Source organism: Rutidosis leptorrhynchoides, chromosome 3 (assembly GCF_046630445.1).
Source record: "Rutidosis leptorrhynchoides isolate AG116_Rl617_1_P2 chromosome 3, CSIRO_AGI_Rlap_v1, whole genome shotgun sequence".
Classification (NCBI taxonomy): domain Eukaryota; kingdom Viridiplantae; phylum Streptophyta; class Magnoliopsida; order Asterales; family Asteraceae; genus Rutidosis; species Rutidosis leptorrhynchoides.
Genome location: NC_092335.1, coordinates 35,429,045 through 35,443,015, shown reverse-complemented (window position 1 = coordinate 35,443,015; position 13,971 = coordinate 35,429,045). Strand labels below are relative to the sequence as shown.

Below are 13,971 nucleotides of genomic sequence, written 5' to 3'. Positions count from 1 at the left end.
CTTTTTACTTCGACATAAATTTCAAAGTTGGTAAATTTTGTTAAGTTCGAGTTAATATGATCTTGTTGGACGTTGGTGGGTAAATAATTTAATTGTGCCTATATTTAACAGAACGTACCATAATCGATATCAATACTTTTTAGATATACGATAAAGTTTAATAATAATGAAAAAGAGATTGGAAATTTCGAATGTACATGATAAATATTAATTTTAAACATATGCAAACATGATATATTCGGAAATTATGATAAGAGAAGATAGGAATTAAGACATTCTTATGTATACAAAATATACCACTTTAGGTTGACATTTGATAGATCCTGCTGCATAGCATATGAACATACTACGTGTCAAAGTACCTGCTGAATACACATAGGAATAAAGTGCCTATCAAATATCCTCAACATAATACCACTGAATCTTAAACAACTATGGGATCCAAGCACAAAGGCACAAAGCAAATCGTCTAGTCTAGAAAGCATATAATAGACTCATTAATCTGTAGAAGATAACAAGGTTATCAATAATCAAAAGTAGATGGGCGGCCTCCCGTTCTAGGACGGTCATACGGACCTGCTCTGTCCCTATAGCTTCTTCCTTCATAACGTGCTGGCCCACCACCTCCACCGCCACCTGCATATCTGTCACTGCTCCTCCTTGGACCAACTTCCCGATCATAGTCTCTCTCCCTGCCATATCCACTTTGAGGTGGTGGTGGTGGTGGATAACGCTCTGGAGCTCCATACCTGTCTCCAAACCGATCTCCATTAGGCGCCGGTGGGTACCTGTGTAAGTGCAACAACAGAAATTATATCAATTAGTAAGGGTAGGGCCCGTTTCACTGGGGAAAAGCAAGCGGCATTTTTTTAAAGGAAAATATAAATTCAAAATTACCAAAATACCCCCGCTTGTATAAGTGTGAATGTTACTCTTCACGTGGGTATGACGGTAATTTGAAGTGGTTCCCATTTAGTAATTAGTATAGTAAAGGAAATAGAAAAATATAAGTTCAAAATTACCAAAATACACCTGCTTGTATAACTGTGAATGTTACTGTTTAGAGGGGTATGACAGTAATTTGGCGCGGTTCACAACTAGTATAGTGGATAATAATTAGAGAAAAGTGAATATGGTGCTTTTGTACATATAAGCTTATATGACAAACACTGTCATATCACTTTGTTTTGATGTTTTTCGTGTAAAATAAGTTTTGTAATACGTTAGTGAATCATAAACAAATCAAAAACAACCATTTATCAAAGTTTGATTGGTAAATTTTACAATTAAGAATGACATCTTATTTAATGTGAAGTATTACATACTAATAAGGCTTGAGAAAAATTTATGTATAACATAAGTCAACTTGAATTTTGTTGTTTCAAATCTAAGTTTAATCTTGAAAAATGTTATACAATAGTCAATATGAATTTTATTTTACACAAAAAACATCAAAATAAAGGGATCGGAACGTGTTTGTCAGATAAGCATATATATGATATATGTACAACAGCACCATATTCACTTTCCCCTAAAAATTATCTTGCATTGAACCAAACAAGTAACAACTTAGTCTCTATTTACATAAATACCTGTCACCAGCATAACGACTGCGGCTTCCGTACTTACTATCTCTGGTTTCATAGCGGTCTCTATCACCAAAACGCCCGCCATCATACCTGTCACTGAAATAGCTGTCACGATCTGCATAGCGATCTCCACCACCACCAAACCTGGAGCGGGAGGAAAACTGACCACCACCTCTTCCACGACCACCACCACCGCCAGTTGAAGGGCAGTCACGGGCCCAGTGTCCAGAGCGGCCACACTTAAAACACTCATCTTGTCCCAGTGATCTGTCACCTCCTCCACCATAACCACCTCTACCACCACCAGAAGGATACGTTCTAGTTCTACCATAACCATGATCTGCATCATCACCACTCGTTCTAGGTTGGGCCTTGTTAACTGATATAGCCCGGTCCCCTAAATCTCTGCCATCCATTTCCCTTATTGCATCTTCCATACCTCGTCGATCTGAAAATGTCAGAAATCCAAATCCACGTGGACGGCCAGTGTCTCTTTCAACCATTATCTACATAAAAACCATGCTTAATACCATACGACCAAAAAAGCTAGATACCATAATGATATAATAGTACAAACTATAGTATAACTGAAACTCAAACAATGAAACAATAGTTTTGCTTGCACTATAAATAGATTAATACAATGCTGAAAGTAATTGTCAAACACTACATCTGCTATAATAAACGAGAAACTGAAAATTAGATGTTTCTTTAAGTTTAAAATTACCTCTCGGTCAATTTGGCCACCAAATAACTCAATTCGTCAGATTTTATAACAGATAAAGGTTCTCTGTACCAATTACATCAATCAATTTCTTCTTTCCGACTCCATTCAATGTAATATCAATGTTACTAACAGGTCTTTCACTTTTCTAACCTTATATATGGTTGCCACAGAAACAAACCGCTCTTGGGATGACTTAACCACGGAAATTCAGCTAAAGATTCAGTAATGAGACTTGGCTTTTATTATACTTTAACTTGTTATAGTTCTATAACAGTACATACTACTAATTCCAACCATCTCATAAAGAACTTTTCAGCTAAATTCCATATCTCTAACAAATTTTCTTCCCCACTGTGTCCGATGTAAAGCATCGGCTACTAATCGATCTTTCAGAATAAAAACTACAGTAACGGAAAAAACTACAGTAACGCTTGACCCCATGTTTTGGCGCCTATACAGTTCTGACAGTTCACTTTAGTTTCATCAAAAGACGTCTTTCTATAGATACATAATATTCACAACTTCCCTAGAGATGAGAAACAGTGCCATTTAATTTAATACAATTGAAAAGGTAAGTGTGCTATACGACTTCTGAACGTACAGGTACGACAGTCAATTCATCTCTATCTATGTAATCAGTTGCACCGGAAATAACATGGCAATGAAATATCCTCAGCATCTGTTACTAAACCACAATTTTGGTGTCGTAGCTTTCAGCAAAAAATCTGACACTACGGTAATCATATCACAAACCACCTAAAAAAATCAGTATGAAGATGCTCTACAGCTATAAGTCATGACGTCAACTAGAGTAAAACGGAGTGACTCGCATGAGCATAACAGAACAAACAATACAAATCTCCACAACTAGTTTGTGCAGTTACAGTGGCTAATCTACCCGAACTAGTGCGGTGCAATTCAGTTCTCATCTAGTCACCCACATAGCAGCTATATCTTACATAAATTAACAAAGAAGTCCAATTACAGCTAACACAAATTGGGCTAAAAAAACCTCAAGGGCTGCCCAGAAGCTAAACAAAGGATTTAACTCTGTAGAAGTACTATAGCAAATAACTCAAGCAAAGCTGGATGTGAACTCGAACACCATGTCTAGTTTCACGATGTAAGCAGCTATTGATACTTCTTCCACAAACGACTGTTTCGTACTTTCCAGCAAATCACGATGCCCACCGCTAGACTTTAAGGTGAATATCAGTTTAATATCTTATCAAGAAGAGACTAAAAACTGCTCAAATAGCAACAGAACAGACCTGTCACTCTCCCAGTAAACTAAAAGTATGGAAGACATAATCATATGGACTGTGGTGTTAATCTGACATCTAAAATTCTGAACAGCCCCATAAAATACATAGCAGCTGGAGAATGGCAGATGCAGTAAAAGATTGGTACACGTCATCTAGGCACAACCTGACGCGAAATTTTCAGACACTACTGCTCAAAGCTAAATCCGGACTCCCGTTTGATTCAAATGAACACCACAGATCATGACATTCTATTATTCGCTGCTTCAGAGAACGTTGGACCAATGAAGCTGGTTCACGCAACGACCACATACACACTTCCTACTCAGGTGAACAACCAGGTGTCACTGCTGGTACAAAATAAACTTTCTCTAATAGTCATAGTCATAGTCATTAGTCATCAACCATTAAAAGAAGTGAAAAGCAATAGTGATGTTGCTAACTTCAAAAGGACTTTCTAAAAAAAAAAAAATTCAGATAAAACTTGTTTCAAACAAGATTTTTAAGTTTTAAACAGCGTTCGGAAATTCGCTAAATCCCTTTGACTTTTCGAACGCTCACCCCGCAGATTAAAGCACATAAGAAGAGTCAAATTCCCTTTAATCTCAAACCATTGCTCTCTCTCAAAACAGATCACAGACTCACTTAAACAACTGATTCAATCTTTAATGAGATTGTGCAATGTACTGACAAACGAATGCTTTGTTTCAACACCATCCAACTGAACAAAGCGAAGTACAGAAACGACAGTGAGATTCAGCAATTCAACCCAAAACTCCAAGTAAACAGATCCATCTTAATCAACCAAATATTCAGTAACACTATTCCAGAAAAATAACAAACAAACAAAGAATCAATAACAGAATCAATGAAAAAGAAACGTATTAATTTAAAATCATATCTTGAAATTTGATATGTAAAAGTAAACTCATTATTACTGACAAATGAAAAACTGGTAATATTGTTAGTATATATATGCTTCTCTTGCATCAACATAGTTTCATAAACACATGTGAACCTTCTCATAATGCATGAATAAGCAACAGTTATCGTAACTGTGAATTAAAGCACAAAAAGTAAGCAAAAATTCATATAACTATTACGCCATTTTTATAATCATCATATCCTGCAGGGCTTAAATTCCTTATATCGATCCTCCGTACAAAATCCTATATAAACCTACTCAAAATCGAATAGTTACAACTTAGTGATACAAGTTTATTAATTTATACATATTTTGTACAAAAGAATAAATTATATACATTACACACGTAGTATATTATATTATATATAATTAATAATTAATTAAGAAATATAAAGGTAACGAACCTGAGAGTCGATGATTTTGCCGAAACGGCTAAAGGCATCTTCAAGCTGAGGCTCAGTAACGTCCCATGATAATCCTCCGACAAATATTCGGTAATCAGAATCTTTTGAAGCCATCGATTTCAACAATTAGCAATCTAATTGATCAGATAGCAACAAATTAGACAGAAACCCTATATAATATTCAAAACTGGATCACACAAACGATTAAATTGCATGTTATTTTAAAACAGGAAGTTACCTTTTCCGTTGATCGGTATTCGAACAGAGTTAGAAGCGTGTGGGTTAGAAGTCTAAAATTGGAAACCCTAGCAACTGAGGGGTACGAGGAAATGTAATTGGAGCGACGTGATGTTTGGTATTGACGGTTTAGGTCCTTCCTTTTCAACTATTGGCTCTTCAGTCCTTTATGAATTAAATATACATAAAATTTAGTAGTAGATGATACAATTATTTTCATGAGATGGTTGATTATTTTGAATATACAAGCAACTTTATGTGCCTATGTGGGTTCGAATATTTTAGTGACAACACTTAGTGATGTCATTAGAAAAATGCTTAAAATTTTTTTGCTATTTAAAATGATCATTTCAAACTAAAATATGCAATAAATAGTTTATTTGAAAGTTTTTTTTAAGGAGCATGCTAGAAAAATTCAAAAGTTTCATCTAACACGGTGGATTTTAATTTGCAACATAAGAATAACTGTGAGCATAATAGAGTCATATGCTATAGACTTCGTTGAATATTCATTAAAGTATATTTTATATTTTTATGTAATATACAATAGACTTTGAAAATATATGAGGCGTTTATAAAAATAAAAATAAAAAAATCATTTTTTAGATTCATTTGTAGATAATATGTGACTACTACACTTAGTATTTTAAAAGTGGAAGATAGAAGGTTAAAAATTAACTACTAATGACCCTTATCTATCGATCTCACGAAAAGAAAAATTGTATAACTTATGATAGAAGGTATGAAATTGAACTTAAAACTTTTATTTTTTGTTGCATGCCCACCAATTATTAAATTATTATCAAAAAGATAAAGTGTAAAAAAGAAGAAAACTACGTTAAAGAGATATCTTTATCTTTATCTTTATCTATAATAATTTCAAATGTATAAATTTCTTACATCTGTTTTAGCGACCAGTTAACTTGTGAAACTAAAACTTCAATTTGAGAGGATGTGCATTTTATCCATCATTTTCCACGGGTTAGAAATGCCTATCAATTTAAATTGTCCATAATAGCCTCACCGACATACTATTTTTACTTTTAAATTGCTAAAGCATTCAACTATCAAGGGCAAGGAAGTCATTTAATAAAAAGGGAACAAGTAACTTTAGCTTATCCACATAAGATCCACGTCAGAAACAAATTTTTAGAAGTCCCAGTAGGACCAACCACCAAAAAAAGACATCAAACACAAACACAATACTTTTGAGAAAGAAAATGAAATTGTATCTTTCTTTACAACAATAAACGTCTATATATATGCACTCCACCCATTTTTAAATTTCCTTCTTTCTGCAATCTTGGCTCATATTTTGCTTGGTAAGTTTCCTATAGTTTTTATCATTGTTTTTATATTATATTCATTTTTTATATAGTATTTTAGTATTCCTATTATATTTTGCAATGAAATTGGACAATGGTTTTTGGTGGGTTTTAAGTTTTATTTTATAAGATGACGATGAGATGATGATGATATGGGTTTTGGTATGTTGATGTTTGATTCATGAGGATTTCATAAACAATATGCAATAAATTACTTGTGATTCTTGCACAAATTTGCCTTTCAGTGTTACTCTCATGTCCCAAAAGAATGTCAATTTTTGAGAATGAAAATACGTTTGATAAACGTTACTTTTGCCCTTGCCCTTATTTACGGTAAGTTTGAGTTACTTTATTTGATAAATAAATAGATTGTTGAAAGTAATAGGTAATTGGGAGTTAAACAATAATACTCAATAGTTGATTTTTGCAAGTGTAGAGTTATTTTATGACAAATAAAAATAAGAAAAGTTGACACTTGACACTTCGTATGACTTATGGGATGGATAGAGTTTTTTAAAGGAAATAAATGGAAATGTTATGTTTTATCTATAGGTGTGTAAGATCTTAGTAATCTACATATTATTCTATGAATCCTGAGGATGCATCAAGATATTAATAAAAAAATATTTAAGGTGGTGTGTTAGAATCACTTAATAACTGGTGTAGTGGTGTTGTGTATGTTTGGTATATTTTCAATGGAGGATTTACATAATTAATGTTATAATGCTTGCAAGTAACATGAACTGAATGTCACAGTGAAAAGTATCAATTTAAACTTTATAGAAAGATGGAGGTTGACACAAGTTCACAAGCTAGCAATATGATGGTAATGGAAGTTAGTAGCAGAAGAAGCAGGTCTACTCAACCCTTCGAAGTCCCTAGAAATGAAACAAAGAATAGCCCAGGAAATAACGAAAGCAGTACCCCTGCATTTTTTAATCAAGGTATTATATCACTTTATAACAAACGTAGATAGAGACATTTTATTTTTAGGATAGTATTTGTAATCATTTTGTTCCATTGAGCTGAGAATCGAATGAATACGTAGGTGTAATCGCTTGGAATGAGGGCAGAAGACGATGGATTGGGGATCAATCTCAAAAACCACAACGGTTGTCAAAAGATCCAATCATAAGGTTATTGAGATATTACATACATTTTTTTTTTTTTTTTGATATTAATTCATTAATAAGCCTCCCCCTTCTAGATAACTATTGCTAATGTTTAGTATTTACACATGTTTTTCTAAAGGTCTAAAGAGTCCATGTATATTTTGAATGAAATGTTTGTTAGTTTGACCTCTAAAGTCAAACCATACCCTTTTTCATTTCAAATAGGAAGTGGGTCATTTGAGTGTGTTTGATCCATGGTTGCAAAAATCGGGAGAACTCGGCGAGAACTCGGAATTTCATTCCTGGCGAGAACTCGTTTTGAAATCGGTCAAAAAATCGGTCAACGACCAAAAATCGGTCAAATCTCCAAAAAATCGATCAAATCTCGGAAAAATCGGTCAAATCTCAGAAAAATCGGTCAAATCCCGGTAAAATCGGTCAAATCTCGGAAAAAACTCGATAAAATCTCAAAAGTCAACGAAAGTCAACCACCGATAACTCCCCGAGTTCTCCGAGTTCTCGTTTTGGAGACCCTGCCGAGAACTCCCCGAGAACCGATTTCTGCAACCTTGGTTTGATCTACAAAGTTGTGTTCAAGTTTCAATTAGACCCTTGTGGTATTCCTCTTGATAACATTTTATTAGTACTTTACAACAAGTATTACTATTAGTTTGTACTCATGGACTAATTTTTGGTTTAATTCGTCGTCTAATAAGTAATAAATGATTGAAATTCTCGGATCATTTATGCAGCTGGTCAACAACTTACGATGACTTGCTCTCAACAAGCAAGAAATTCACTGAGCCGATCCCTCTATCTGTAAGAATCTTTCTCAATGAAATACACGAGTCCAGTATTTTAAATGAACAAACTTACTTTCCTACTATTTATATGAATTTATCTCATTTTCATGCAGGAGATGGTAGACTTTCTTGTTGATATATGGCATAATGAAGGTTTGTATGATTAGAAATCCAATTTTAGCCTATTCATAAGTTTATTGATCTATCATGAGACTTAGATACCAATAGTTCAACTATTTTAACTGTAAGTTGTAGTCAAATAGTGATATTATGGTTATGTACCAAGCAACCATGAAGTGACAGAAAACTCTCCGACACTATTTAAGTTATTGACTGTGACGACCCGGAACTTTTCGATCAAATTTAAACTAAATCCTTAAATGGTTTCGACATGATAAACAAAGTCTGTAGTGTTGAGTCTCAAAAATGTTTGAACTGTTTTTATTTCATTCGTTTAACTTCGACCATGTCCGACGATTCACGAACAATAGGATCAAAAGGGAAGTAACCATTCGGGGGGAAGCGGGGGGAAGCAAAAACTTTTTTTTTTCTTTCATTTTTTGAAAAAACTTTGTTCACGAACATTATAGATGAGATGAAAATATGAACATTTAGTAGAGACACTTTGTGATAAATGTTTTTATTTTGGCGGGAAAACGCTCGAAGAAGTAATATATAACAATTGTCGTGTTTTTCGAGCGTATTTTGAGGTTTTAGCTATTGGGGTTTAGATATTAGGGTTTAGATATTAGGGTTTATAGGGTTTAGATATTAGGGTTTAGAAATTTAGGGTTTAGGGTTTAGATTTAGGGTTTAGATTTAGGATTTAGATTGAGTTTTTAACACGAGCGGTTTAGAGTTTAGGGTTTAGGGTTTAGGGTTTGGTGTTTTGGGTTTATGGAATAAACCCAAAACACCAAACCCTAAACCCTAAACTCTAAATCGGGCTAAATTTTACTTCACAAAACATGAAAAAAAAAACGTTCATATTCTTCACGAACAATATTATCTTGAATGTTATTTTTGTCGATCGTTTTCCCGCCTAAATAATAACATTCATCACGAAGTGTCTCTTCTAAATGTTCATATTTTCGTGTAATCTTGATGCCGGAAAAAAAAAATCAAAAAAAACGAAAAAAAAAATTTTGCTTCCCCCCGATTGGTTACTTCCCCATTGATCCTGCCCCTATATATATATATATATATATATATATATATATATATATATATATATATATATATATATATATATATATATATATATATAAGTTTGTATAATAATTTAAAATAATTAAAATACAATTTAATCAAGAGAGTTAAATACGTAAAAATATTTATACAAGCCAAAAAGTTGTTATAGTAACATTATTATTATTACTTTCATTATTACCATTAATATTAATATCAATATTAACAATATTAATGTTATTATTATTATTATTATTATTATTATTATTATTATTATTATTATTATTATTATTATTAATATTAATATTTATAATTATTAAATATACTAACAGTTTTTAGTACTAATATATTTATATTTACTAATTATTAATAATAATTATATAAAAAAATATCAATTGAATAAAACAGAATCTGTTACACATCATTTTCTCCTTTTATTTTTCAATCTGTGATATAATGTCGACCACATTCAACAAATACAAACAATTGTGAGTTGGCTTCACTATTGCAAATTGATGTGCACTTGTGACTGATTTTGTTCCTTCTCCCCACTATATCTAATTATTACCAAGTATGTGTGACGATCCGGAGATTTTCGATCAAATTTAAACCTAATCTTAATATGATTTCGACACGATAAGCAAAGTCTGTAATGTTAAGTCTTAAATATTTCTTTAAACTGTTGTCATTAAATCATTTGACCTTTGATTACTCTCGATGATTCACGAACAATGGTTGTAAGTAAGTATGAATATATATAACTGAAAGTTTATATTTTAACCGAAAATTATGAATTATGAATTATAAATTAAAAATTTAAAATTAAATGTGTAAGATAAGATATAACAATAAATTAAGTGTAATTTAAAATAAAGTTATACATAAATATATATGATTATTATAATATTGTATTACTTATAAATTATAAATATTCAATAAAGGTTATTATATAATTATTAAATATTATATAAGAAATAATATACATAGATATATAAAACAAATAAAAAATAATAATAATAAGGTTGTTATAATAATATTATTACTTTCATTATTATTATAAATATCAGTATTAATAATATTATGATAAATATAAAATTCGATGTATATAAATTGTGATATTATTATTATTTAGTATTATTATTATTATTAAATAGTTTATCATTAATAATATTAGTATCTTTATTATTAATTTGCATTGTTGGTATAATTATCATTCATTAGAATTATTATAAATACATGTATATTTATTAATTGATAATATTAATTATAGGTTATAAATTATAAATTATAAGGTAGATATATATCTATATATATATATACATATACATACCTAGATTACAGCTATACGTATATATACATACAGTTATAGCAAATACGTATTATGTACAAAAGTATATATAGAAGCAAATACGTATTCTGTTGAATATCTCTATCAATAACTGTAGTTGATTTTTGTTTATGTCTATAAACTGGATTACAAAACAAATTTAATCACAGTACGAAGACAAAATCTGTTAACAATCGTTCTCTTGTGTTATATATTTTTTTATATATTTTTCTGTTTTTGTTTGAAACTGTCAGAATTATTAAAGTGGCTATAAACTCAATCCATTCCAGTTGTAAACGATACCAGACAACATACAAAATCAATTAACAATTTCAATTATCATCTACAGTCTTCAAGTTAATCATATTAAATCAGAAAATTTAAGAACCCAGGTAATACCCTGTTCTTGGTTTGATTTTTCAAATAATTCAAATTATTAACGAAACTCAAAAAGTGTTAATGAAATATTGTTACAAATACTTCGTTTATTCAATCTGAAAAGTTTCATTTGTCAAATTTCCATATTGAAATTGAATTTTGGAGTCAAAGATATATTTCAAAAAGTCAAACATTTTGTTCATCTTGAAATTCGCATTCAGAGTGATGTTTTAGATTGAATTAACGATCCAGAAAGTTTATGGAAGTAATTTAGAACATATTTCATGTTGAAGTCGTGGTCTAAAACATTTTCAAATTCAAAATCAGAGGTAAGGTTTATACGTGTTCATAGCTTTAAAAATTGTGATATTCAATAGCACGAATTAGAACAAATTTCAAAATTGTATAAATGCTAGTATGTTAGGAATGTTATAGAGAATATATCTGCAAAGTTTCAACTCTCAACTCTTTGAAATGAATTCGAATTTTTGAAGTCAAACCTTACAAAGAAAAAGTCAAAGAAATTGTTCATAACAAAATTCGTTTTGATTACAATGTTTTCTGTTAAATTGATTATTTGGAAAGTTTCTAGGAGTGCTATGAAACATTATTCATGTTATAAAGATTGTCCAAAGTGTTTTAAAAATCAAAAATCAAATTGTGGTGTTTGGGTATTCACGAACGTATACAACAGGCCTTTATTTTTATTTTTTATTTTTTTTAAACTAATATACATCACAGATCTATTGCAATGAGTTTCCAACTTTATATGTAACATAAATTAAGTATTGGATTAAGAGAAATTGTGTTCTTTGATCGAGCATATATATTGTGAAAATTAAATATACCACAGAATATATAATACATTATAAATATAATTGGATTCGGTTATAAACAGAAAACTCACGCAGAAGGAATGGTTGGGTATGGTGACGGGTATTCAGGAGGTCTCGGGTGTAGTGACCCGAACTTTTCCATGTTTATATATATTAATTGAGATTGATATTTACATGATTAAATGTTTCCAACATGTTAAGCAATCAAACTTGTTAAGACTTGATTAATTGAAATATGTTTCATATAGACAATTGACCACCCAAGTTGACCGGTGATTCACGAACGTTAAAACTTGTAAAAACTATATGATGACATATATATGGATATATATATAGTTAATATGATACTATGATAAGTAAACATATCATTAAGTATATTAACAATGAACTACATATGTAAAAACAAGACTATTAACTTAATGATTTTTAAACGAGACATATATGTAATGATTATCGTTGTAAAGACATTTAATGTATATATATCATATTAAGAGATATTCATACATGATAATATCATGATAATATAATAATTTAAAATCTCATTTGATATTATAAACATTGGGTTAACAATATTTAACAAGATCGTTAACCTAAAGGTTTCAAAACAACACTTACATGTAACGACTAACGATGACTTAACGACTCAATTAAAATGTATATACATGTAGTGTTTTAATATGTATTTATACACTTTTGAAAGACTTCAATACACTTATCAAAATACTTCTACTTAACAAAAATGCTTACAATTACATCCTCGTTCAGTTTCATCAACAATTCTACTCGTATGCACCCGTATTCGTACTCGTACAATACACAGCTTTTAGATGTATGTACTATTGGTATATACACTCCAATGATCAGCTCTTAGCAGCCTATGTGAGTCACCTAACACATGTGGGAACCATCATTTGGCAACTAGCATGAAATATCTCATAAAATTACAAAAATATGAGTAATCATTCATGACTTATTTACATGAAAACAAAATTACATATCCTTTATATCTAATCCATACACCAACGACCAAAAACACCTAAAAACACTTTCATTCTTCAATTTTCTTCATCTAATTGATCTCTCTCAAGTTCTATCTTCAAGTTCTAAGTGTTCTTCATATATTCTACAAGTTCTAGTTACATAAAATCAAGAATACTTTCAAGTTTGCTAGCTCACTTCCAATCTTGTAAGGTGATCATCCAACCTCAAGAAATCTTTGTTTCTTACAGTAGGTTATCATTCTAATACAAGGTAATAATCATATTCAAACTTTGGTTCAATTTCTATAACTATAACAATCTTAGTTCAAGTGATGATCTTACTTGAACTTGTTTTCGTGTCATGATTCTGCTTCAAGAACTTCGAGCCATCCAAGGATCCTTTGAAGCTAGATCCATTTTTCTCTTTTTCAGTAGGTTTATCCAAGGAACTTAAGGTAGTAATGATGTTCATAACATCATTCGATTCATACATATAAAGCTATCTTATTCGAAGGTTTAAACTTGTAATCACTAGAACATAGTGTAGTTAATTCTAAACTTGTTCGCAAACAAAAGTTAATCCTTCTAACTTGACTTTTAAAATCAACTAAACACATGTTCTATATCTATATTATATGCTAACTTAATGATTTAAAACCTGGAAACACGAAAAACACCGTAAAACCGGATTTACGCCGTCGTAGTAACACCGCGGGCTGTTTTGGGTTAGTTAATTAAAAACTATGATAAACTTTGATTTAAAAGTTGTTATTCTGAGAAAATGATTTTTATTATGAACATGAAACTATATCCAAAAATTATGGTTAAACTCAAAGTGAAAGTATGTTTTCTAAAATGGTCATCTAGACGTCTTTCTT

At 30.9% G+C, this 13,971-nt stretch overlaps 2 protein-coding genes across 5 annotated transcripts; one reads left to right on the top strand and one right to left on the bottom strand.

Moving 5' to 3' along the window:
- Positions 1-246: 246 nt before the first annotated feature.
- Positions 247-5,215, bottom strand: LOC139899621 (glycine-rich RNA-binding protein RZ1C-like). Of its 4 annotated transcripts, XM_071882459.1 has the most exons (5): positions 4,908-4,994; positions 4,224-4,399; positions 2,317-3,899; positions 1,593-2,095; positions 247-788 (listed from the first exon to the last, which is right to left on the bottom strand). In XM_071882459.1, the coding sequence occupies exons 4-5, from the start codon at positions 2,090-2,092 to the stop codon at positions 524-526; spliced, it is 765 nt and encodes a 254-aa protein (XP_071738560.1). In that variant the 5' UTR covers positions 2,093-2,095; positions 2,317-3,899; positions 4,224-4,399; positions 4,908-4,994; the 3' UTR covers positions 247-523. The 4 variants fall into 4 exon arrangements, with proteins under 4 accessions (XP_071738560.1, XP_071738558.1, XP_071738561.1 ...); XM_071882457.1 differs by lacking the exons at positions 2,317-3,899; positions 4,224-4,399 and adding an exon at positions 5,146-5,215 and having other exon boundaries at positions 4,908-5,041; XM_071882460.1 differs by lacking the exons at positions 4,224-4,399; positions 4,908-4,994 and having other exon boundaries at positions 2,317-3,514; positions 3,588-4,212.
- Positions 5,216-6,342: 1,127 nt separating this feature from the next.
- Positions 6,343-8,795, top strand: LOC139895935 (uncharacterized). Its single transcript, XM_071878485.1, has 5 exons — positions 6,343-6,466; positions 7,226-7,413; positions 7,518-7,605; positions 8,334-8,400; positions 8,498-8,795. Exons 2-5 carry the CDS (start codon positions 7,257-7,259, stop codon positions 8,549-8,551), a joined length of 366 nt encoding a protein of 121 aa, XP_071734586.1. The 5' UTR covers positions 6,343-6,466; positions 7,226-7,256; the 3' UTR covers positions 8,552-8,795.
- Positions 8,796-13,971: the final 5,176 nt, after the last annotated feature.